This window comes from Procambarus clarkii, chromosome 69 (genome assembly GCF_040958095.1).
Source record: "Procambarus clarkii isolate CNS0578487 chromosome 69, FALCON_Pclarkii_2.0, whole genome shotgun sequence".
Lineage (NCBI taxonomy): Eukaryota > Metazoa > Arthropoda > Malacostraca > Decapoda > Cambaridae > Procambarus > Procambarus clarkii.
In genome coordinates, this window is record NC_091218.1 from 22,560,523 (window position 1) to 22,587,198 (window position 26,676).

The window sequence follows — 26,676 nt, forward strand, 5'->3', positions numbered from 1 at the left end:
GTGTGTGTTTGGCGGGTAAGGATTAGGATTTAGGATAGGCCGGAGGGATGGTAAGGTGCCCAACCACTTGGTCCTAATATTTTACCCACCCTAGCAAGAGTAAGAAGGGAAGGGAACTATCAGGGAAAGGCGCCAAGGTGAACAAATCCACAAGGGCCGTGACGAGGATTCGAACCTGGGTCCGGGAGCATCCCAGACACTGCTTTAATCGACTGAGCCGCGACATGGTGATTATATAGCACTGGGAAGGGATCAGGATAAGGATCTGGGATGGGATGGGGGGAAAGGAATGGTGCCCAACCACTTGGACGGTCGGGGATTGAACGCCGACCTGCATGCAGCGAGACCGTCGCTCTACCGTCGGGGGGAAAGGAATGAGTCGGCCAGAGTACAAGACCAGGAAGTATCTCCGTAGTGACAATAAAGGTCTAGACCCCCATAAATGGCCACCATTTATGGGGTCTAAACCCCCATAAATGGCCACCATTTATGGGGTCTAAACCCCCATAAATGGCCACCATTTATGGGGTCTAGACTCCCCCATAAATGGCCACCATTTATGGGGTCTAAACCCCCATAAATGGCCACCATTTATGGGGTCTAAACCCCCATAAATGGCCACCATTTATGGGGTCTAGACCCCCATAAATGGCCACCATTTATGGGGTCTAGACCCCCCATAAATGGCCACCATTTATGGGGTCTAAACCCCCATAAATGGCCACCATTTATGGGTCTGGAGAACAAGACGACCTCAGACTGAGTGAGTCAAGGTAGAGTGATCAGTGTGTATATAATGTCAACGCTTACAGCCACCTATTGTAGCCTCTGGTCTTGGGCAGGTCTTAACACACACACTTGGGCTTCAGATACATTGTTTGTGGTCTTCTGAGTTTACAGGGTGTGTATACTTCCGATGGTGCTGTTGGGTTTACACACACACACACACACACACACCTGTTGATTGACGGTTGAGAGGCGGGACCAAAGAGCCAGAGCTCAACCCCTGCAAGCACAACTAGGTTAGTACAACTAGGTGAGTACACACACACACACACACACACACACACACACACACACACACACACACACACACACACACACACACACACACACACACAAAGACCAAAGAGCCAGAGCTCAACCCCCGCAAGCACAATTAGGTGAGTACACACACACACACACACACATACACACACACACACATACACACACACACACACACACTCGCGCGCGCCTGGTGGCTGAATGGACAGCATTCCCAACTCGTAATCCTGGGGACTGGGGTTCGATCCCCAGGGATGGCGGAAAACAAATGGGCAGATTTTCTTTCAGGCCCCCCTATCGTGTGTGTGCGCGCGTGCGTGCGTGTGTGTGGACGCACGTACGTGTATGCATGCGTGCATGCGTGTCTGAAGGACTGACCATCGAGAGGCTAAGGTTACCTTAGGTTGACTTCCTACATTTTGTGTTAAACAACTGCTTAATAATGTAATATATATATCTCTCCGAGTCTCCTCCACGTTTCATTAATATATATAATTTTCCTGTTTTTCCTGTTTCCCGGCCACCTGTTGGCGTGAGACCCCACCTGCGCCTACCTACGAGAGCCGGTCGGCCGAGCGGACAGCACGCTGGGCTTGTGATCCTGTGGTCCTGGGTTCGATCCCAGGCGCCGGCGAGAAACAATGGGGAGAGTTTCTTTCATCCTATGCCCCTGTTACCTAGCAGTAAAATAGGTACCTGGGTGTTAGTCAGCTGTCACGGGCTGCTTCCTGGGGGTGGAGGCCTGGTCGAGGACCAGGCCGCGGGGACACTAAAAAGCCCCGAAACCATCTCAAGATAACCTCAAGATAACCTACTCTCTCCAGTATTCCCCTCACCTGTATCACAGATGCGAGGAATACTATCTTTAATATATCTTAAAAAAAGATAATCGTTACTGCTTTAATCTATATTTAATTTATTATCTTCATGTATCTTACGGCTTGCATAGCTTCTTATCTCCCTTGTTGTTGTTGTTGTTGTTTAAGATTTAGCTACTGGGAACAAAAAGTTCCAAGTAGCACGGGCTATGGTGAGCCCGTAGTGGACTTACCTGGCACAGGAGCGGGGCAAGTAGCACGGGCTATGGTGAGCCCGTAGTGGCCTTACCTGGCACAGGAGCAGGGCAAGTAGCACGGGCTATGGTGAGCCCGTAGTGGACTTACCTGGCACAGGAGAGGGGCTGTGCTCATCTCCCTACCTCACCCTGCCTTTCATTTCCGTATATCTCCTCATCTCTCCATGCCTCCTCATCTTCCCTCACACCTCACCTGGCGACCCAAAGGTGAATCCTCTTGCCTCGGGCTTGGTAAATATATAATACAGGTGTCTCAGAGGACCTCTTTACGGGCTCACCATAGCCCGTGCTACATGGACACTTCGTCCTGAGTAGGTAAATCTTTAACAACAACAACAGAGGACCTCTAGCCATGCCAACAATGCTGTTTCTCGTGCTTCTTTAAGTCGTCTTGCAAGAATCTTGCAAAGAATGGATGTCTTCTGTGTGTGTGTGATAGCTGCATCAGAGAGAGAGAGAGAGGCAGAGAGAGAGAGAGAGAGAGAGAGAGAGAGAGAGAGAGAGAGAGAGAGAGAGAGAGAGAGAGAGAGAGAGAGAGAGAGAGAGACAGAGACAGAGAGACAGAGAGACAGAGAGACAGAGACAGAGAGACAGAGAGAGACAGAGAGAGACAGAGAGAGACAGAGAGAGACAGAGAAAGAGAGAGAGAGAGAGAGAAAGAGACAGAGAGAGAGAGACAGAGAGAGAGAGACAGAGAGAGAGAGAGAGATAGAGACAGAGACAGAGAGACAGAGACAGACAGAGAGAGAGAGAGAGACAGAGACAGACAGAGAGAGAGACAGAGACCTACCGTCACCACCCCACCACAAAATACAATCCTTCCTATATACCCAGGCAACACCTGGGGCCGGCACGTCCAGTTATTTTCCCCCCGGGCCTCTCCACCTGTCACCCAACGCCCAGGTGCATGTGTGCTATCACCCAGCCTAATCACACAGACTGAACCAGCCGCCACTCTCGAGGATAGACTTATCAATCACCACCATCCCACCCAACGTGATCGCAGCGTTTAAAGCTGCGTTTCCCACTACGTGAAAACTAACTTTGGGGGGTCTGCTATGTGCGTGTTTGGTTATCTAGATCCGGAGCTTCGTCGCTGACACTGGGTGGGGGGCCGATAGCAGGCGTGTTATACGGAAGATATGGCACAACGTCACATGATGATAACTGCTTCTGGCGCCAGGGGGATCAAGTAGGGCGATAACCGGTGATAAGGCCAGGCACAGCTGAGGTGACACAGCTGAAGTGACACAGGTGCACACCTGTGTCACCTCAGCTCCTCGAGAACACCTCTGCTGACAACCTCAGAGGCGCAACTTTGGAGGTGACTTCCTCGAGAAATTATTGATTTGTTGTTATAGATTCAACTACTCGGAACAAGTTCCAAGTAGCACGGGCTATGGTGAGCCCCTACTGGACTTACCCGGCACAGGAGCGGTGCGCATGACTGCCTTTTTTTCATTGACCTCTATCACTGGGTCTTTTACGAATGGTAAAAAACACATACACACACACACTTAGAGGCCAGGGGGGGGGGGGGGCCAGGTCATAGACTCTTGTATTATGACTTCATACTGACTAAAAAAAAGAGCCATTTTTCCCATTAAATGTACTAGTTTCAAGCCTTTTAGGGAAATTACATGTGTGGGAATATTTGGATAAGTGCAGGTCGTAAGGGCTCAGCCTCATTGCAAACGTTAAAACACACAATGTTCTCATTTTTTTATGTTGATTGCAAATCACCATTTTTTTTGAAGGGGGGAGGGGAGGGGGGGGGAGTTCCATCTTCATGTCGTGTTAGAAGTGTAGTTAACAGGTTAGAACAGAGGGAGGGGGGGGGGGAGGGGGAGTTGTTAACAGGAACCACCATCTCTATTCGAATCGTCCTATAACTGTTACCCCCCCCCCCGCACACACATACACACATTTAAGCATACAAAATACAACTGTTTTTTTGCCAAACCAGAAGCGTACGAACCCCAGCAACCCCCCCCCCCTAACCCGCCGAGGCCCCATGCATAGAAAACGACAGTATTACGATGCTATAATTTTTCGCTATATACGTCTCATTTTCAAACGTCTTCGTCGAATCCTCTAGAATTATAACGTAAGAGGCGAGAGTAAACACATCATTGATGTATATTGTTAATCAATCAGAACACTGTTGATGCAGATGACGTCATTATCTGATAGTTATGATAAGCTAATCACCCCATTACGATATGGGCACCTGAACTAATCATTCTGGAAGGGGGGGGGGGACTAGGAAGGAAGGAACTATCAGGGGGAAAGCGCCAAGCCATTACGACTATATAGCACTGGGAAGGGGTCAGGATAAGCACTTGGGATGGGACGGAGGGAAAGGAATGGTGCCCAACCACTTGGACGGTCGGGGATTGAACGCCGACCTGCATGAAGCGAGACCCTCGCTCTACCGTCCAGCCCAAGTAGGGCTGGGGAGAATTGAACTGATGTTCTGGGGATTCAATGGAAATGCAGAGCTTTTTCCTAGACAATGGAAAAAGATACTTAGTCTAGCTGCTATCCTTTGATCAGAAGAGGGGGAGGTGGGAGGTTTCTTCAGCCACACATTACGGGTTCGATTACCGGATAAGTCAAGACGTTTAAGCACGTTCTTTGATATCCGATCACTATGTTTAACTAGCAGAAAATTGGTATCTTGGAGTTAGCAATATATCATTACGGTGCATTATAGATATACAATGTGCTAACATCAATTCATCTATAATTTCTATATTTATTTTCATTACTAATACTGCTAGCTATTGGTACTGCAACAACCATTACTACTATGATAAAACACAACATCAACCACTACCACACTCATCGCCACCACTACTACCACCACACCACCACAACCACTGCTACCACCACACCCACCACCACTGCTACCACCACAGCCATGTGGTGGTAGCAGTGGTGGTGGGTGGTAGTAGCTACCTGCTACTACCAAACCCATCACTACCACTATTACCACCACCACAACCACAACACTACCACCACTACCACCACCACAATACTACCACACCCATCACCACCACCACAACACCACCACCACCACAACACCACCACCAGAACCACCACCTCTACCACCACCACAACCACCACCACTACTACCACCACAACACTACCACCACCACCACTACCACCACCACTACCACCACCACTACCACCACCACCACTACCACCACCACAACACTACCACCACCACAACACCACCACAACACCACCACAACACCACCACCACCACCACCACTACCACCACCACAACACCACCACTACCACCACCACAACCACCACCACAACACTACCACCACCACTACCAACACTACCACCACCACATCACCACCACTACCACCACAACACTACCACCACTACCACCACCACAACACTACCACTACTACCACCACCACCACCACCACAACCACCACCACCACAACACCACAACCACCACCACAACCACCACCACCACCACACCTCCACACCGGTCTCCACTGACTGTGTACATTCTTACTCAGCACACTACCAAACTTTCCTTATAAGGTCTGAAGAGCGCTCAGGGCTACAGGTCCTCTTCGTCATTCCTCTCCCCCACACCCACCACAACCTCCCCCCTTCCCCCACCCCCCACAACCTTCCCCATCCCCCCTCCCCGTCTTCCTAGCCTCTCCTCCTGCTCCAGGGGCGGGGGTGCAACAGGTGGAGGAGGAGCAGGGAAGGGCCTGCTTGGACTCCACCTTCAGGGGAAGGGCCTGCTTGGACTCCACCTTCAGGGTAAGGGCCTGCTTGGACTCCACCTTCAGGGTAAGGGCCTGCTTGGACTCCACCTTCAGGGGAAGGGCCTGCTTGGACTCCACCTTCAGGGTAAGGGCCTGCTTGGACTCCACCTTCAGGGTAAGGGCCTGCTTGGACTCCACCTTCAGGGTAAGGGCCTGCTTGGACTCCACCTTCAGGGGAAGGGCCTGCTTGGACTCCACCTTCAGGGTAAGGGGCTGCAGGGTTGTAAGGTTCGGCCTTCGGGTCTCCGTCGAAGGCCTGATCTTCGATATTTGGGTCCTGAACGCTTTCTGTGTGTGTGTGTGTGTGTGTGTGTGTGTGTGTGTGTGTGTGTGTGTGTGTGTGTGTGTGTGTGTGTGTGTCTGATCACCTGACACGGGTCACGCATCATAACTAACCAGTAGCTCCAGGGATTACGATAGCTTATTTAAATCGTGAGATATCATGCACTTGGGGGTACGCACGTAATTGTATAGATATCGAATTGTACTTGTTAGGAGTTATAATCTCCAATTCGGTGGTTTCTAAACTCAACTTTTAGAGAAGGGGGGGGGGGTAGGAAAAGGTTTCCCCCACCCCCTTTAACAACAACAGGGCTCCCTATTTCCAACCCCACCCCAAACCACCTCTCCACCACCCCTATCAACCACCCCTCTCCACCACCCCTCTCAACCACCTAAAACCCTTCCCACCACCCTTCACCTACACCTCAGACCCCTTCCCCACTCCCCAAATCTCACCTCACCCCTTTCCCCGACACCCCAACACCCCACCACACCTGGAGTGGTCTCCATGCGTCAAACTGCTTGCTCAAGACTGACAGGAAGATCTCAGGTTTTGTGTGGTTCAATTTTTTATAATATTTTTTTGCCTTTTCGTGAGTGAAAATTATTTGCGTTTTAGAAAGTGCGGTTTGCCGTTCGGTGGCTGTCAGGCGCTGAGAGGGCAAACACTCACGGTCCGTCAGAAGTGGCAGAAAGGGAGCAGTAGAAGAACGGAGACAGCAGAACAACACAAGAGAGAAAAACAGATATAACAGTAGAGACAGAGCGACTGTTAGAAACTGTAGTGAGAACAGCAGCAAGCGAAAACGGAGAGAGATTAACGGGAATAGTGTATGTGTGAGAGAACAACGGGACATGAGGACTTCCCTTATGAACCATGGAACAACAGGACATCCCTCATGAACAATGGAACAGGACATCCCTCATGAACAGTGGAACAACAGGACATCCCTCATGAACAATGGAACAACAGGACATCCCTCATGAACAATGGAACAACAGGACTTCCCTCATGAACAATGGAACAACAGGACATCCTTCATGAACAATGGAACAACAGGACTTCCCTCATGAACAATGGAACAGGACTTCCCTCATGAACAATGGAACAACAGGACATCCTTCATGAACAGTGGAACAACAGGACATCCCTCATGAACAATGGAACAGGACTTCCCTCATGAACAATGGAACAACAGGACTTCCTCCTCATGAACAATGGAACAAGAGGAGGGAGAGGTATGGGCACATTCTGGTCCACAGCAAGGTGGGATGCCCGCTTTCAAGTACTCAACAAGTTATCTTGAGGTTATCTTGAGATGATTTCGGGGCTTAGCGTCCCCCGCGGCCCGGTCCTCGACCAGGCTTCCTTTTTATTACACACACACACACACACACACCCAGGAAGCAGCCCGTAGCAGCTGTCTAACTCCCAGGTACCTATTTACTGCTAGGTGAACAGGGTGAAAGAAACTCTGCCCATTCGTTTCCGCCTCCACCGGGGATCGAACCCGGAACCTTATGACTACGAATCCCGAGCGCTGTCCAATCAACCGTCAGGCCCCCGGTGGAGAAGTAGTTACAAGGACAAAATAAATTAGTCTCTTAAAGGAGGCATAGACTGATTCAAGTTCTTGAAGACTATCCCTCGCTTCTTAATAAGAACTAATGCCTCTTAAGAACTTCCCCCGCTTCTTATATTCTTGCAAGACAGAATAACTTCGGTATAACTAAACTAAATAACAGAATAACTAAACAAAGGTATAACTTCGGTTGCCATCTTTGCCGAGTCCTGAGTGGTGGGTTTTCTCCAGCAATTCTAACTCTTTAATCTACTATTAATCCGGCAACTTAAAGAAGAACAGAATGTACCTCTAAGGACGACTGAGGAGGAATTTTGATTCTGCTTGATGGGAGTTGGTGTCGTAACTGTTACACTCTCGTAACGGGATACGAACTGGGGTTCAACACCCCGAATCACCTGAACACCAAACAGCAGACTCAGTTTCCAATACATGTTCCCCTTCTCCAAGAACATATCACATGATCTTTATCCAAGAACACAACCCCATGATCTTTATCCAAGAACAGAACCCCTATGATCTTCACCCAAGAATACAACCAATAATGATCTTTATCCAAGAACACAACCCATGATCTTCAACCAAGAACAGAACCCCATGATCTTCAACCAAGAACACAACAGCCAACAACCACAACAGTAGCCAGCTACAACCACGCGAACAATCCCTTCCATGACCAGTTTACCTTCTCCAGAGTATACCCAACATGTAAACTCAGTCTCTCCGACGTGCATATCCAAACATTAAATCCCGCCTCAACTCCAGTAAGTCATAAAATTTAACATGCTTTTAACTAGTCACGCGCAAACGTCTTGGGCCGAGTAGCGAGGGTCTGTAGCGAGCGTCGCTACCTCATCTGAGGACTCGGAACATGTTCTTCATTACCGGGCTGTAAGTTGTTAGGAATCGTTCTTCTTCATCTGAAACTGTGTACCAAACGCATGTAGTTCATTCCTGACTCCCTGGTGTAAGTGCAGCCATCACTCTCAATGCTAATGGTTTAGGTCGCAACTTCATCATTTTGCAATGAGTCTGTCTGTCTCTCTCTCTCTCTCTTCCTTCAGCTGCTCTTTCTGGGTCTTCTCAGCTACCTCTCCTCAGCCTCCACAGCCCCCAGAGATCATCACCACATCAACGCCAACTATAGAGCGGTCCGAGCATCGTCTGAGGAAGTCCCAGCCAAGCGATTTGGGATGCATCCATCAGCCGAACTACGGCAGTTCTGACTGGTCATTTGTTTCAGAGCAGTGGGTAGGGGTAGGAGCTTATCTCACTTACCCCCACCACCCCCCCTCTCCCTTTCTCTCTCATCTCTCACTTCACCTATATACCATACATCTCTACCCACCCTTATATCTTCTCCATCTGTGCCTCCTCCATCTGTGTCCCTTCTCTAATACACCGAGTTGGTTCACTATCTCAAACAGAAAAGAAGATTCGACTTCTGTACTGGCCGGCGTTTTTTCTTTTCCAGACTGCTCTATTTTTTTAAACAGGTCATGATCTCGCAATCTACATTACTGAATGTTCGGTCATTAGATCATTTGGTCCAGCCGGCATGAGGTACTCGGAGTTTTGCAATCACTTTATTACCTCTCTTGTTCTTGATGATATCCTTATAATGCATCCAGAGTTTGGCAGTGTAGACTACTGATCACATGGCCCTGTATGACTAACCTTCCTCTGTGATGGAGATTTGGAGATTTGTAGCATCACGTAGCTAGTTCTTGACACACACTGTACTCCTCTTAATATAGTCTAGGGCAGCTAGTTCTTGACACACACTGTACTCCTCTTAATATAGTCTAGGGCAGCTAGTTCTTGACACACACTGTACTCCTCTTAATATAATCTAGGGCAGCTAGTTCTTGACACACACTGTACTCCCCTTCATATAGTCTAGGGCAGCTAGTTCTTGACACACACTGTACTCCTCTTAATATAGTCTAGGGCAGCTAGTTCTTGACACACACTGTACTCCCCTTCATATAGTCTAGGGCAGCTAGTTCTTGACACACACTGTACTCCCCTTCATATAGTCTAGGGCAGCTAGTTCTTGACACACACTGTACTACCCTTCATATAGCCTAGGGCAGCTAGTTCTTGACACACACTGTACTCCCCTACATATAGTCTAGGGCAGCTAGTTCTTGACACACACTATACTCCCCTTCATATAGTCTAGGGCAGCTAGTTCTTGACACACACTGTACTCCCCCTTCATATAGTCTAGGGCAGCTAGTTCTTGACACATACTGTACTCCCCTTCATATAGTCTAGGGCAGCTAGTTCTTGACACACACTGTACTCCCCTTCATATAGTCTAGGGCAGCTAGTTCTTGACACACACTGTACTCCCCTTCATATAGTCTAGAGTAGCTAGTTCTTGACACACACTGTACTCCCCTTCATATAGTCTAGGGCAGCTAGTTCTTGACACACACTGTACTCCCCTTCATATAGACTAGGGCAGCTAGTTCTTGACACACACTGTACTCCCCTTCATATAGTCTAGGGCAGCTAGTTCTTGACACACACTGTACTCCCCTTCATATAGTCTAGGGCAGCTAGTTCTTGACACACACTGTACTCCCCTTCATATAGTCTAGGGCAGCTAGTTCTTGACACACACTGTACTCCCCTTCATATAGTCTAGGGCAGCTAGTTCTTGACACACACTATACTCCCCTTCATATAGTCTAGGGCAGCTAGTTCTTGACACACACTGTACTCCCCTTCATATAGTCTAGGGCAGCTAGTTCTTGACACACACTGTACTCCCCTTCATATAGTCTAGGGCAGCTAGTTCTTGACACACACTATACTCTCCTTCATATAGTCTAGGGCAGCTAGTTCTTGACACACTGTACTCCCCTTCATATAGTCTAGGGCAGCTAGTTCTTGACACACCCTGTACTCCCCTTCATATAGTCTAGGGCAGCTAGTTCTTGACACACTCTGTACTCCCCTTCATATAGTCTAGGGCAGCTAGTTCTTGACACACACTGTACTCCCCTTCATATAGTCTAGGGCAGCTAGTTCTTGACACACACTGTACTCCCCTTCATATAGTCTAGGGCAGCTAGTTCTTGACACACACTGTACTCCCCTTCATATAGTCTAGGGCAGCTAGTTCTTGACACACACTGTACTCCCCTTCATATAGTCTAGGGCAGCTAGTTCTTGACACACACTGTACTCCCCTTCATATAGTCTAGGGCAGCTAGTTCTTGACACACACTGTACTCCCCTTCATATAGTCTAGGGCAGCTAGTTCTTGACACACACTGTACTCCCCTTCATATAGTCTAGGGCAGCTAGTTCTTGACACACACTGTACTCCCCTTCATATAGTCTAGGGCAGCTAGTTCTTGACACACTCTGTACTCCCCTTCATATAGTCTAGGGCAGCTAGTTCTTGACACACACTGTACTCCCCTTCATATAGTCTAGGGCAGCTAGTTCTTGACACACACTGTACTCCCCTTCATATAGTCTAGGGCAGCTAGTTCTTGACACACACTGTACTTCCCTTCATATAGTCTAGGGCAGCTAGTTCTTGACACACACTGTACTCCCCTTCATATAGTCTAGGGCAGCTAGTTCTTGACACACACTGTACTCCCCTTCATATAGTCTAGGGCAGCTAGTTCTTGACACACACTGTACTCCCCTTCATATAGTCTAGGGCAGCTAGTTCTTGACACACACTGTACTCCCCTTCATATAGTCTAGGGCAGCTAGTTCTTGACACACACTGTACTCCCCTTCATATAGTCTAGGGCAGCTAGTTCTTGACACACACTGTACTCCCCTTCATATAGTCTAGGGCAGCTAGTTCTTGACACACACTGTTCTCCCCTTCATATAGTCTAGGGCAGCTAGTTCTTGACACACACTGTACTCCCCTTCATATAGTCTAGGGCAGCTAGTTCTTGACACACACTGTACTCCCCTTCATATAGTCTAGGGCAGCTAGTTCTTGACACACACTGTACTCTCCTTCATATAGTCTAGGGCAGCTAGTTCTTGACACACACTGTACTCCCCTTCATATAGTCTAGGGCAGCTAGTTCTTGACACACACTGTACTCCCCTTCATATAGTCTAGGGCAGCTAGTTCTTGACACACACTGTACTCCCCTTCATATAGTCTAGGGCAGCTAGTTCTTGACACACACTGTACTCCCCTTCATATAGTCTAGGGCAGCTAGTTCTTGACACACACTGTACTCCCCTTCATATAGTCTAGGGCAGCTAGTTCTTGACACACTCTGTACTCCCCTTCATATAGTCTAGGGCAGCTAGTTCTTGACACACACTGTACTCCCCTTCATATAGTCTAGGGCAGCTAGTTCTTGACACACACTGTACTCCCCTTCATATAGTCTAGGGCAGCTAGTTCTTGACACACACTGTACTCCCCTTCATATAGTCTAGGGCAGCTAGTTCTTGACACACACTGTACTCCCCTTCATATAGTCTAGGGCAGCTAGTTCTTGACACACACTGTACTCCCCTTCATATAGTCTAGGGCAGCTAGTTCTTGACACACTCTGTACTCCCCCTTCATATAGTCTAGGGCAGCTAGTTCTTGACACACACTGTACTCCCCTTCATATAGTCTAGGGCAGCTAGTTCTTGACACACACTGTACTCCCCTTCATATAGTCTAGGGCAGCTAGTTCTTGACACACACTGTACTTCCCTTCATATAGTCTAGGGCAGCTAGTTCTTGACACACACTGTACTCCCCTTCATATAGTCTAGGGCAGCTAGTTCTTGACACACACTGTACTCCCCTTCATATAGTCTAGGGCAGCTAGTTCTTGACACACACTGTACTCCCCTTCATATAGTCTAGGGCAGCTAGTTCTTGACACACACTGTACTCCCCTTCATATAGTCTAGGGCAGCTAGTTCTTGACACACACTGTACTCCCCTTCATATAGTCTAGGGCAGCTAGTTCTTGACACACACTGTACTCCCCTTCATATAGTCTAGGGCAGCTAGTTCTTGACACACACTGTACTCCCCTTCATATAGTCTAGGGCAGCTAGTTCTTGACACACACTGTACTCCCCTTCATATAGTCTAGGGCAGCTAGTTCTTGACACACACTGTACTCCCCATCATATAGTCTAGGGCAGCTAGTTCTTGACACACACTGTACTCCCCATCATATAGTCTAGGGCAGCTAGTTCTTGACACACACTGTACTCCCCTTCATATAGTCTAGGGCAGCTAGTTCTTGACACACACTGTACTCCCCTTCATATAGTCTAGGGCAGCTAGTTCTTGACACACACTGTACTCCCCATCATATAGTCTAGGGCAGCTAGTTCTTGACACACACTGTACTCCCCATCATATAGTCTAGGGCAGCTACAGAAATGTGGACGTACCTAAATGTGTTAATGAAAAGTTGAGAGAAAAAATATACATATATTTTTTCTCTTTGGTTTAACTTGATGGGTTAAAATATATATATTTTTTAGGGAATGACGTGGTTATTGCAGGGGATTTATCTTACTTTTGTATGTATATTACATAAATATACATACAAAATATGTATACATAAATATGTCAAAATATGGAATAAAAAAAACCTTGTGAAGCTCAGGACAAAATCATTCAACACCTTGTGAAGTTCAGGAAAACTTTCCACAACACCTTGTGAAGTTCAGGAAAACTTTACACAACACCTTGTGAAGTTCAGGAAAACTTTACACAACACCTCGTGTAGTTCAGGAAAACTTTACACAACACCTCGTGTAGTTCAGGAAAACTTTACACAACACCTAGTGTAGTTCAGGAAAACTTTACACAACACCTCGTGTAGTTCAGGAAAACTTTACACAACACCTTGTGAAGTTCAGGAAAACTTTACACAACACCTAGTGTAGTTCAGGAAAACTTTACACAACACCTTGTGAAGTTCAAGAAAACTTTACACAACACCTCGTGAAGTTCAGGAAAACTTTACACAACACCTTGTGAAGTTCAAGAAAACTTTACACAACACCTCGTGAAGTTCAAGAAAACTTTACACAACACCTTGTGAAGTTCAGGAAAACTTTACACAACACCTAGTGTAGTTCAGGAAAACTTTACACAACACCTAGTGTAGTTCAGGAAAACTTTACACAACACCTAGTGTAGTTCAGGAAAACTTTACACAACACCTTGTGTAGTTCAGGAAAACTTTACACAACACCTTGTGAAGTTCAAGAAAACTTTACACAACACCTCGTGTAGTTCAGGAAAACTTTACACAACACCTCGTGTAGTTCAGGAAAACTTTACACAACACCTCGTGTAGTTCAGGAAAACTTTACACAACACCTAGTGTAGTTCAGGAAAACTTTACAGGAAAACTTTACACAACACCTTGTGAAGTTCAAGAAAACTTTACACAACACCTTGTGAAGTTCAAGAAAACTTTACACAACACCTCGTGTAGTTCAGGAAAACTTTACACAACACCTTGTGAAGTTCAAGAAAACTTTACACAACACCAAGTGTAGTTCAGGAAAACTTTACAGGAAAACTTTACACAACACCTTGTGAAGTTCAAGAAAACTTTACACAACACCTTGTGAAGTTCAGGAAAACTTTACATAACACCTTGTGAAGTTCAGTAAAACTTTACACAACACCTTGTGAAGTTCAGTAAAACTTTACACAACACCTTGTGAAGTTCAGGAAAACTTTACACAACACCTTGTGAAGTTCAGGAAAACTTTACACAACACCTTGTGAAGTTCAAGAAAACTTTACACAACACCTTGTGAAGTTCAAGAAAACTTTACACAACACCTTGTGAAGTTCAAGAAAACTTTACACAACACCTAGTGTAGGTCAGGAAAACTTTACAGGAAAACTTTACACAACACCTTGTGAAGTTCAAGAAAACTTTACACAACACCTCGTGTAGTTCAGGAAAACTTTCCACAACACCTTGTGAAGTTCAGGAAAACTTTACACAACACCTTGTGAAGTTCAGGAAAACTTTACACAACACCTTGTGTAGTTCAGGAAAACTTTACACAACACGTTGTGAAGTTCAGGAAAACTTTACACAACACCTTGTGAAGTTCAGGAAAACTTTACACAACACCTTGTGAAGTTCAGGAAAACTTTACACAACACCTTGTGAAGTTCAGGAAAACTTTACTCAACACCTTGTGTAGTTCAGGAAAACTTTACACAACACCTTGTGTAGTTTAGAAAAACTTTCCACAACACCTCGTGTAGTTCAGGAAAACTTTACACAACACCTTGTGTAGTTTAGAAAAACTTTCCACAACACCTTGTGTAGTTCAGGAAAACTTTACACAACACCTTGTGTAGTTCAGGAAAACTTTACACAACACCTTGTGTAGTTCAGGAAAACTTTACACAACACCTTGTGTAGTTTAGAAAAACTTTCCACAACACCTTGTGTAGTTCAGGAAAACTTTACACAACACCTTGTGTAGTTCAGGAAAACTTTACACAACACCTCGTGTAGTTCAGGAAAACTTTACACAACACCTCGTGTAGTTCAGGAAAACTTTACACAACACCTTGTGTAGTTCAGGAAAACTTTCCACAACACCTAGTGTAGTTCAGGAAAACTTTACAGGAAAACTTTACACAACACCTTGTGAAGTTCAAGAAAACTTTACACAACACCTTGTGAAGTTCAAGAAAACTTTACACAACACCTCGTGTAGTTCAGGAAAACTTTACACAACACCTTGTGAAGTTCAAGAAAACTTTACACAACACCTCGTGTAGTTCAGGAAAACTTTACACAACACCTTGTGAAGTTCAAGAAAACTTTACACAACACCAAGTGTAGTTCAGGAAAACTTTACAGGAAAACTTTACACAACACCTTGTGAAGTTCAGGAAAACTTTACACAACACCTTGTGAAGTTCAGGAAAACTTTAAAACAACAAGTACCAAAGAATATTTGTTAACTTGAAAGATCCTGTAATCAGCAAAATATTTTACCAATAAAGAGTGAACTAATATATAATAATGTTTCAAACGCCTCTTTAATACAATACAAATAACGTGTCGTTATTCAAGAGGCTGCCCCCTAGCCCCCTTACCCCAACCCCCCCTCTTCCCCTTTCCAACCTCCCTCCCCACTCCTCGTGGAGGAGTGGAAAGGGCAGACTTGAGAGCCTAACTCCAAGGACTGAAAATCACATTCAGTAAAAGCCATTCTAAAACGCCTCGGAACCCAACACATCAAAGAGAAAACAGGATCTAGTAGGGAAGGGGGTGACCCAAATAAATATGAATAATTTAGTTAGGCTCAGAGAGAGACCTGGCTACGCCTGAGTGCCATTTATACCAAACGGCAGACACACACATCGAAGGTATTAAACACAGTAAACATAGCAGCTATGAACGCTAAACATAGCAGCTATAGACGCTAAACATAGCAGCTATAGACGCTATACGATCACCACATCCTGGTCTTCGATTACGTACATAGGCCTATGTAGTTGAGTGCAAAAGAGGAAGGGAACGAGAGTAGACACACGAGAAGGGATTGCATGAAAGGGTAGATGTAAACAAAATAACCCAACCCCATACATGGACCGAAATAAAAATGATGGGGTTTTGGTCCGCCTTGAACCCTTATCGAGTCCTGAGATGATAAGGATCCAGAATGGAACGAAACGTCGACACACTCATGTCATATGTGGCTTGGAAAGGATCCAGGATGGACCAAAACGTCGACACACTTATGTCATATGTGGCTAGGAAAGGATCCAGGATGGACCAAAACGTCGACACACTCATGTCATATGTGGCTTGGAAAGGATCCAGGATGGACCAAAACGTCGACACACTCATGTCATATGTGGCTTGGAAAGGATCCAGGATGGACCAAAACGTCGACACACTCATGTCATATGTGGCTTGGAAAGGATCCAGGATGGACCAAAACGTCGACACACTCATGTCATATGTGGCTTGGAAAGGATCCAGGATGGACCAAAACGTCGACACACTCATGTCATATGTGGCTTGGAAAGGATCCAGGATGGACCAAAACGTCGACACACTCATGTCATATGTGGCTTGGAAAGGATCCAGGATGGACCAAAACGTCGACATGTTCATTTCATGTGTGTGTGGGGTTGGTTTTTTGGTTATCAACCGCAATATGCAACTCATTGGAGGAAATCACAACGATTAGACACATGGAATAGAATAGAATTATGTGGGGGAAAGCGCCAAGCCATTACCACTATATAGCACTTGGAAGGGATCAGGATAAGGATTTGGGATGGAACGAGAAAGAAAGGGATGATACCCAACCACTTGCTGGACGGTCGGGGATTGAACGCTGACCTGCATAAAGCGAGACGCGTAGCTCTACCGTCCACCCCAAGTGGTATAAATAACCATCAAATTAAGACAGAAGATAAATAAATTTTTAGTGCAAAAAAAAAAAAAATCACAAACGATCTTAGTCAAGAGAGAAAAGAACTCTTCAGCATCAGTCAGTTCCGGATGAGAGGAGGAAAGATGCTGGCTCTTTGAGATGCAACACAGCCCCGCGCATCATAACCACGCCCGACCTGGACACAGCCCACACAAGATGCTACACTAATAATTTACCAACCCTCCTGCTGCTTGGCCAACCACACACACACACACACACACACACACACACACACACACACACACACACACACACACACACACACACACACACACAGCCCAGTAGGCTCAGGAACCTGTACGCCTGTTGATTGACGGTTGAGAGGCGGGACCAAAGAGCTAGAGCTCAACCCCCGCAAGCACAACTAGGTGAGTACACACACACACACACACACACACAGCCTTAACGAAGGGGGTTTAAAAATTACAACCAGGTGACAATGCACCTGTGCTAGCTAATGAGGAACAGAAGAAGGCGTTTGTACACAGTCAAAACTCTAAAATCACCGAGTCATTTGACCACAATGTTCACCAGAAAAGAACAAGAGTGGGAAAAATTACCATGGAAAACAAACCTCATTTAATAGTGGAAAACTCAAGAACTACTCAGAAAGAAGGTTTCAATAGAACTATAACCACATAGAAATAACGACCCAAACAATGGCCAGTGATTGGAAGCATCACCAGTGATTGGAAGCATCACCAGTGATTGGAAGCATCACCAGTGATTGGAAGCATCACCAGTGATTGGCAGCATCACCAGTGATTTAAGCATCACCAGTGATTGGAAGCATCACCAGTGATTTAAGCATCACCAGTGATTGGAAGCATCACCAGTGATTTAAGCATCACCAGTGATTTAAGCATCACCAGAGATAGAGATGAAAGAAGAGGGTTTAGAATGAACTAACGAAGCGAAAGATCAAGAGAATAATATAATTACCACGAAACAATGAATGCAGAGAACAAAATAAGGAGACGAAAAAAAAAAAAACAAGCTAGGATGAGGAAGAGACAGATTGAGAAGGAAAAGCAAACAAAAGCCTAATAAAGAAACAGATGTCAAAGAGAGAGAGAGAGAGAGAGAGAGAGAGAGAGAGAGAGAGAGAGAGAGAGAGAGAGAGAGAGAGAGAGAGGAAACAGAAAATAAAATTACATATACGAATACATATTATTAATCATTATTCATGTAACCAATTGTGTAAAACCTATCCAGCAGTTGCACATACACACACTGAGAGGAAAATGATTGATATAGTTGCATATATTGCAACCCAGACCCAAGGGCATTGCACCACCACCAGACAGGCAAGAAAAATACATAGAAATTACTAGTAACTAAAAAAATCAAATTCTGTGTTTGCAGCAACTGAGTAAATACGAGAAATAGAGAGAAAAAAGATTTCAGAAATATCTGCTGCCCTGGAGGCCCACACCAGATGTGCGATATGTAGTAGAAATATGTGACACTGAGCTCGTACGTCAGTGCCACATGTAGGTGGTATATGTGTAAGTTATATTCACGCCCAGGTGGCTAATGGCGTGAAAATACAAGCTAAAATACACAATTCAAGGAATTTATTTGATGACAAATATGTCATTGCGAGGAAATAACAGAGAGAGAGAGAGAGAGAGAGAGAGAGAGAGAGAGAGAGAGAGAGAGAGAGAGAGAGAGAGAGAGAGAGAGAGAGAGAGAGAGAGAGAGAGAGAGAGGAGAGAGGAGAGAGGAGGAGAGAGAGAGAGAGAGAGAGAGAGAGAGAGAGAGAGAGAGAGAGAGAGAGGAGAGAGGAGGAGAGAGAGAGAGAGAGAGAGAGAGAGAGAGAGAGAGAGAGAGAGAGAGAGAGAGAGAGAGAGAGAGAGAGAGAGAGAGAGAGAGAGCTACCCCAACGTAGCAAGTATCATATGACAAACAGGAACGAACCCAGACTACCAAACAAGCATCATTGGGTGTCCCGTATGACTGTACGACGGGGGCTCACCATAGCCCGTGCTGCTTGGAACATTTTGTTCCGAGTAGCTGAATCTACAATAAGCAGCAGTATGGTAGTCTTCTCAGTGGCATGATTGACTTCTACTCTCATACGGAAGACCTCTACTTTCATACGGAGGAGTAGAACACTTTTAACCAGACATTCTGACTCTTCTGTTCATCGGTCATCTACTCATGTCTACGTAAAAACTAACTTTAAGAGCGAGTCTCGCCAAAACCAGCGTTTTGTGGCCTATTATCAAATTAACTTTATGCAGAGATTGCTCAAAAATGTATCTTAAAAATATATAATCCAACTCTAAACATATGAAATGAAATTGAGAAGGTTTTGGTCCATCTTGGCCCCTCTAATCAGGTCGTTATAAATAACTATAGATTCGCATAATTGTTCACATTTCACACTGAACATGAGTGAACACGAGAGGTCGAGGAGATAATGTTCACTAGCACGACTTGACCCGGTCAACACTGAGGGCTACTTGACCCGGTCAACACTGAGGGCTACTTGACCCGGTCAACACTGAGTGCTACTTGACCCGGTCAACACTGAGGGCTACAACTGAGGGCTACTTGACCTGATCAACACTGAGGGCTACTTGACACGGTCAACACTGAGGGCTACAACTGAGGGCTACTTGACCCGGTCAACACTGAGGGCAATATGACACGAAGGCCTTAAGGCCAAAACAGTTCTGTCGTAGTCATTTAAGTGAGAATAAGAAAGACAGAAAAGTAGCAGCAACACTGAAGACGTGATTATGAAGACATAAGTGACTTCCCAGGACGCCCCTGGGAGGCATACTGATGCACGGAGACATAGATAGGAAAACAAATGAACTTAAGGTTTAATATAGAATATACCTCATTAATGGGTCAATACAACATAATACTCGAACCCTAGCAGTACTTTTAGGTGAGTACACGCGCGCATGCACACCAACCCATTACATAGTCCATTTTGTAACTAAGTGAACTGTCGTACATACACAGACGTAATGGAAAGTTACATAGTAGAATTTCGTACTGTTCACTTTTATAAGGGTCCGAATAAAAATAAAAGCTAAAAAATCAAGCCTAAATGTTCCTAGAAGGTTAGGTTAGGTTAGGTTAGGTTAGGTTAGGTTAGGTTAGGTTAAGGTTTCTTTGAAACATTATTACAACTTTTACGGTTTGTCCAAAAATTCAATATTTCGATTTTTAGTTTCTAATTGTCTTTTACGACAATATATATGTACGATGCTCTTCATAGTCACCATAGGTACTATCTAAACAGGAGTATAGGCTCCACACACACACACACACACACACGCACACACACACACATCCGGGTAAACAAGGATGAACTTTTCAACACTGGTGGGACGCGAACAAGGGGACACAGGTGGAAGCTGAGTACCCAAATGAGCCACAGAGACGTTAGAAAGAACTTTTTCAGTGTCAGAGTAGTTAGCAAATGGAATGCATTAGGAAGTGATGTGGTGGAGGCTGACTCCATACACAGTTTCAAATGTAGATATGATAGAGCCCAATAGGCTCAGGAATCTGTACACCAGTTGATTGACAGTTGAGAGGCGGGACCAAAGAGCCAGAGCTCAACCCCCGCAAGCACAACTAGGTGAGTACACACACACACACACACACACACACACACACATACCATGAGGGCGCTGCTGGTGGCTGAGTGGATAGCACGCTGGATACGTAGTCCTGTGGTCCGGGGTTCGAACCCCGGACCACAGAACTACGTATCCAGCGTGCTGTCCGCACAACCACCAGCGAAGGTGAAATGGTGTGTGGGTGTGTGGGTGTGTGTGGGTGTGGGTGTGTGTGTGTGTGTGTGTGTGTGTGTGTGTGTGTGTGTGTGTGTGTGTGTGTGTGTGTGTGTGTGTGTGTGTGTGAGCTAGAGCGTGTGCGTGTGTGTGTGCGTGCGTGGGTGGGTGTTCAAACGACGCCCAGGGCAGTGCATGAGCACAACCACTTCTACCCCACACACGCACACGGCCTCGTCCACACCCAGACCACCAAAGGACCTTGGTGGTGGTGGTGGTGGTGGTGGGTTGCTTCACCACCACTACCACCATCACCACCACCATCTCACCTTGGTGTTAGGCGAACAAAATTTCCCCAACTCAAGTCAACCATCCGCTACAATCACCAACCCAAGCCTTGGCGATGGTGGTAGATGGAGTGGTTGCTGGTTGCTCTACCACCACTTTAGTTTGTGATGTGTGCTTGGGTGGGCTAGAGGGGGATAGGTCCTAAGAGGTTGGTGGGTTGGCTAGACGTGAGGTTGAGGCTTGGTGGGATTATAAGGACTGGTCCGGTGGATGGGTTTAGGAATGGATAGGTTGGTTGCTCTATGAAATGGCGAGTCTTTGATTGGTGGGTTGGGTTAAGGGGGTAGTTAGGTGGGTTAGGTTGGGGGGGGGGGTTAGGTGGGTGTTGGAGCACCATGGGGGCCACCATGGTGCCTCCATGGGTGCCACTTTCAAATCACCTATACATTTTAAAAGCGGTCGCCATTACGTCATCAACCTCTTCGCTGATTGGTTGACATTTCACCTCCCAACCAATCATAGCTCGCCTTAATACTACCTTCTCCCCATTGGCCTGAAAACGTAACACGCCAAGAACATGAAAGTCATCACAGTTGCGTTGAACACCATATTTTCTCACCATAGACATATACGATTGAGTACATATGAATGAATACTGCTCTGTAGTTCAGCAGTTCTTGACTCACAATCGCGGATCCCATTTGGGACAGAAATAGCTGGGCACGTTTCCATTCACCTAATGCCTCTGTTCACCTAGCAGCAAATAGGTACCCAAGAGTTAAGTAACTGTTGTTGGGTTGCATTCTGTGGGGTGGCTATATATATATATATATATATATATATATATATATATATATATATATATATATATATATATATATATACTCTTCTAGTACTCTGGTAGCTCTCACTTTCCTACACATTAAGTATTTAATATGCATCTAACTCCATATATTGTGTCTCACAAGTATGCCCAACATTATAAGCAGCAAACGGGTCTAATCTGCAACAGATTCCGGCGACTGAGCCAGGTCCAGGAGCTGAGGCCCATCTCCTCCAAGCACCACTATGATTACCGGGACCTTTAAGATCAGTCCATTTGCCACTCTTGCTCTTTATTGTCAAGAGTCCTTCCATTCCCTCTCTTATCTCCTCATTCTTATCTCCTCATCCTTATCTCCTCTAAATACACTCAGTAATCCCCACTTCCACTGATATTCCCGGTGTCAGGAGGTTATCTACCCTGGTCGAGGACCGGGCCGCGGGGACACTAAAGCCCCGAAATCATCTCAAGATAACCTCAAGATAACCCTTGTGGTCGGCCACTGCTTCCTACACCCATCTTCCATTCCACATTTCCTCCCCTCCCATTGCTCTGTCCCATTTCTAGGATCACCATCCCATTTTTTTATCTCTCAAGCCTCACCTGAATCCTTATCCTGACCCCTTCCAAGCGCTATATAGCGCTTGGAAGGGGAAGATAAGTCGTAATGGCTTATCCCTGGAAACACAAACTGAAACTGTCTCTATTTTCCGCTTGTTACAACTTGAAATAAAATTGTTATATCTTGGCTTAACGTGTTTATGACGTATTAGAACGTTGTTACAACGTGCTATATTGGTTGGTATAACTGGTTAGGAGGTGTTAAAACTTGTTCGAACGTTGTACCAACGTCGTAGTTTCGGTGTGTGTTTGGTGGGAAATTGGTGGTTTCTCCTGATAGTTCCTTCCTTTCCTGCGTCCCTCAGTCAATGGCGTTGTTCCAAATACTTTTTTTTTTTTACTTCTGCCTCTCCTACACCACTTCTGCTTCACCTGATGGGCAGATGGGCACTCGGTGGTACTTTAGAAACCACTAAGGTTATCTTGTAGGGCTCCACAGTTATCATGAGGGTGGTCACTCACTCCTGTCTTGGATTATTTTTGACCCTCCTGGAGCCTCGACTCGAAATGACTTTCTCCCGCTAATTGCTCATCTTATCTTTCACCCTTTCAGCCAAGAGTGTCCCGCGCGTGTTATAACGTATATCTATGTAAAAGTGTAAATAAATATATGTGGGGGATATTATTTTCAGTGTGTTATATGCTTAACTGCCTTTTCTTGACTGCGGGCTCACCATAGCCCGTGCTGCTTGGAACCTTTTGTTCCAGGTAGCGAATCTTAAACAACAACTTATTAACTGCCTTTCAAGGTGCATACCCGAGTGATCGTACTCGGGGCGCAGTGGTTACCTCTGCTACCACCAGGGAAAGATCTTCACTATATGCATCCACACAATAAAATAGGAAAATAGTTTCCATACTCTAACCACTTGGGGTGGACGGTAAAGCGACGGTCTCCCTTCATGCAGGTCGGCGTTCAATCCCCGACTGTCCAAGTGGTTGGGCACCATTCCTTCCCCCCGTCCCACCCCAAATCCTTATCCTGAAACCTTCCCAGTGATATATAGTCGTCAGGATGGAGCTTTCCCCTGATAGTTTCCTTGCCTTTCTGGCTTCAAGACACCTCTGACACAGAACATAAAGCCTAGCACCAGGGCCAAAGCAGAAACACAAATCAATAAAATCAAACACAAGTTAATCACAGTTCAAACACAACTAAACAATTACAAACATATACGCTGGGTTTTAAGTATTCAACAAACAATATCTTGTTTGGTACAGAAACAATTGCATAATTACACAACATCCCATTTTGAACGTTCTCTCGAGCGTAAACATCACTAAACTAAGCTATTAAATTGCCCGAACCAAACCAAACCGAAGACCCCCCTCCCCTAAATAGAAAACGGATCATCGCGTCAACTTTGCGAACCGCTATGAAAGATTTTTCAGTACATCAGTTTTGTTGGTCTTAGGGGGGGGAGGGGGGATTTATACGTCAAATTACGATGTACTAATCGTAAGGATTCTCAACCCGTCTCCTTTTGTACGCTATGGAGACCCAAACGTACAAATTACAAGGTACTATGAGAAGTAGAAACCCCATGCAAGACGACGAATCACAATAACGGGGCTGCGACGACGTTTCGGCCCACAAATATCCACATTGTCTATCCACCGGCAAGTTGGATTAAGTGGCTTGGGTTTCGCACGTTAGATTAACACCCCGTATTTCGTGCGTTGTGGCACGAAAGCCCAGACTCCCTACCCCTAGTGAGTGGGGTTGGCAGTTGTCCAGCGAGGGGAGCCAATCACCGCGTGTTTCGTCATCAATGTTTACAAACAATTGTGCTATTGTGGCACGCTTCTTGCACTTCCATCTTTGCATAACGTGACCTTTCGCCGCTACGTGGCGCCCTATGATTGGTCAGCTAGATCAGATCGGAGGAGGCTATTATAGTCCAGCTAGTGAGGGAGACTATTACAGTTGAGTTAGTTGATGTATTTTTTTCCTGTAGTGTAAAAAAGAGTGTAAAAGTACTTTCAATAGGAACATAATTAAATCTGCTTTAATACACATTACAAAATCTTGTAATTTGAGCATTAGCAGTGGTTTATATAATTTAGATACATTTTTGATTGATCAGTTATAAGGTGATTTGAATAGGATCATTGATACACATTTGTCTCACTAATTCATTGTTAATATCTATTATCTTATGCTATTATTATCCATGTATGGGCCTATTGGCCCATACATGGATAATAATAGGGGAGTAGTGACCCATATAATGCAGCTCTTATTTTATAGGAGCTGCATTATTATAATAATATATTATAATATTAATAATCCTCTATTATAATAAGATATTATAATATTAATAATCCTCTATTATAATAAGATATTATAATAGGGGATTATTGACCCATATAATGCAGCTCTAATGAAACACTGAAGGTATACTTTTGTGTTTATCTCTGTGTATATACATTTTATGTATCACCATATATTTTGTCTGCATCATTGTATGTATATTTTGTGTGAACACTGTATGTATAATTTGTAATCACAGTTTATATATACTTTATTTGTACTACCACCCTTGCCACCACCACCACTACCACTACTGACACCACCACCACCACCACTACTGCCACCACCACCACTACTGACACCACCACCACTACCACCACCACCAACACTACTGCCACCACCACCACTACTGACACCACCACCACCACCACTACTGCCACCACCACCACTACTGACACCACCACCACCACCACTACTGCCACCACCACCACTACTGACACCACCACCACTACCACTACTGACACCACCACCACCACCACTACTGCCACCACCACCACTACTGACACCACCACCACCACCACTACTGCCACCACCACCACTACTGACACCACCACCACTACCACTACTGACACCACCACCACTACCACTACTGACACCACCACCACCACCACCACCACCAACACCACTACCACCCCCACCACCACCACCACCACCACTACTGCCACCACCACCACTACTGACACCATCACCACCACCACTACTGCCACCACCACCACTACCACTACTGACACCACCACCACTACCACTACTGCCACCACCACCACCACCACTACTGACACCACCACCACCACCAACACCACTACCACCCCCACCACCACCACTACCACCCCCACCACCACCACCACCACCACCACCACCTTCACCACCACCCGCACCACCAACACCACCACCACCACCCCCCCCCCCTACCACCACCACACCACCACCCGGACCACCTCGTGTTGGGCCGCCACCAGCGCTCCAAGTCCAGCTAACATTAACCTTGAAGAGTGATAGTGGGCCATCCTCCGCCAAGCCCCCAAACGCAACACACCCTCATTCCCCTGTGGGAGGGGAGAGGGGGGGTAGGTGTTGGGGATAGCCCTATCCCCCAGATCCCAAAAGTCTCCCCATCCCTCGTGGCTCTTAAAAAAAAAAAGACCTCGCCTACCTTCCATTCCCTTGGGTTCTAGGAGACTCGAATCTGGCCTCGGGCCGGGCTTTGGGGAGTAGAAGAACTCCCAGAACCCCATCAACCAGGTATCAACCAGGTATCAATCTCGGGCCGGGCTTGGGGGAGTAGAAGAACTCCCAGAACCCCATCAACCAGGTATCAACCAGGTATCGATCTCGGGCCGGGCTTCGGGGAGTATAAGAACTCCCAGAACCCCATCAACCAGGTATCAACCAGGTATCAATCTCGGGCCGGGCTTCGGGGAGTAGAAGAACTCCCAGAACCCCATCAACCAGGTATCAACCAGGTATCAATCACGGACCTACATGCGTGTGCGCCGAAGCTCTACTGACTGGGCTATTCAGTAGCCTTAATAAGGAACGGTAGGGCCTCGTCTTAACCTTCCCTACTCCCAAACGGGCACCGTCTTTCCATTCTTTTATATTCCAATTTTGGTTCGTACATTCCACCTTCCA

At 46.0% G+C, this 26,676-nt stretch overlaps 1 protein-coding gene across 1 annotated transcript in view; it reads right to left on the minus strand.

The window, feature by feature from the left end:
- The window catches only part of LOC123748147 (variable charge X-linked protein 3B-like), a 138,963-nt gene that overhangs the window by 7,621 nt on the left and 104,666 nt on the right, over positions 1 to 26,676 (minus strand). Inside the window, exon 4 of the mRNA XM_069311435.1 lies at positions 8,077 to 8,185. Within this exon, the coding sequence (XP_069167536.1) occupies positions 8,077 to 8,185 (109 nt within the window). The remainder of the gene's footprint in view (positions 1 to 8,076; positions 8,186 to 26,676) is intronic.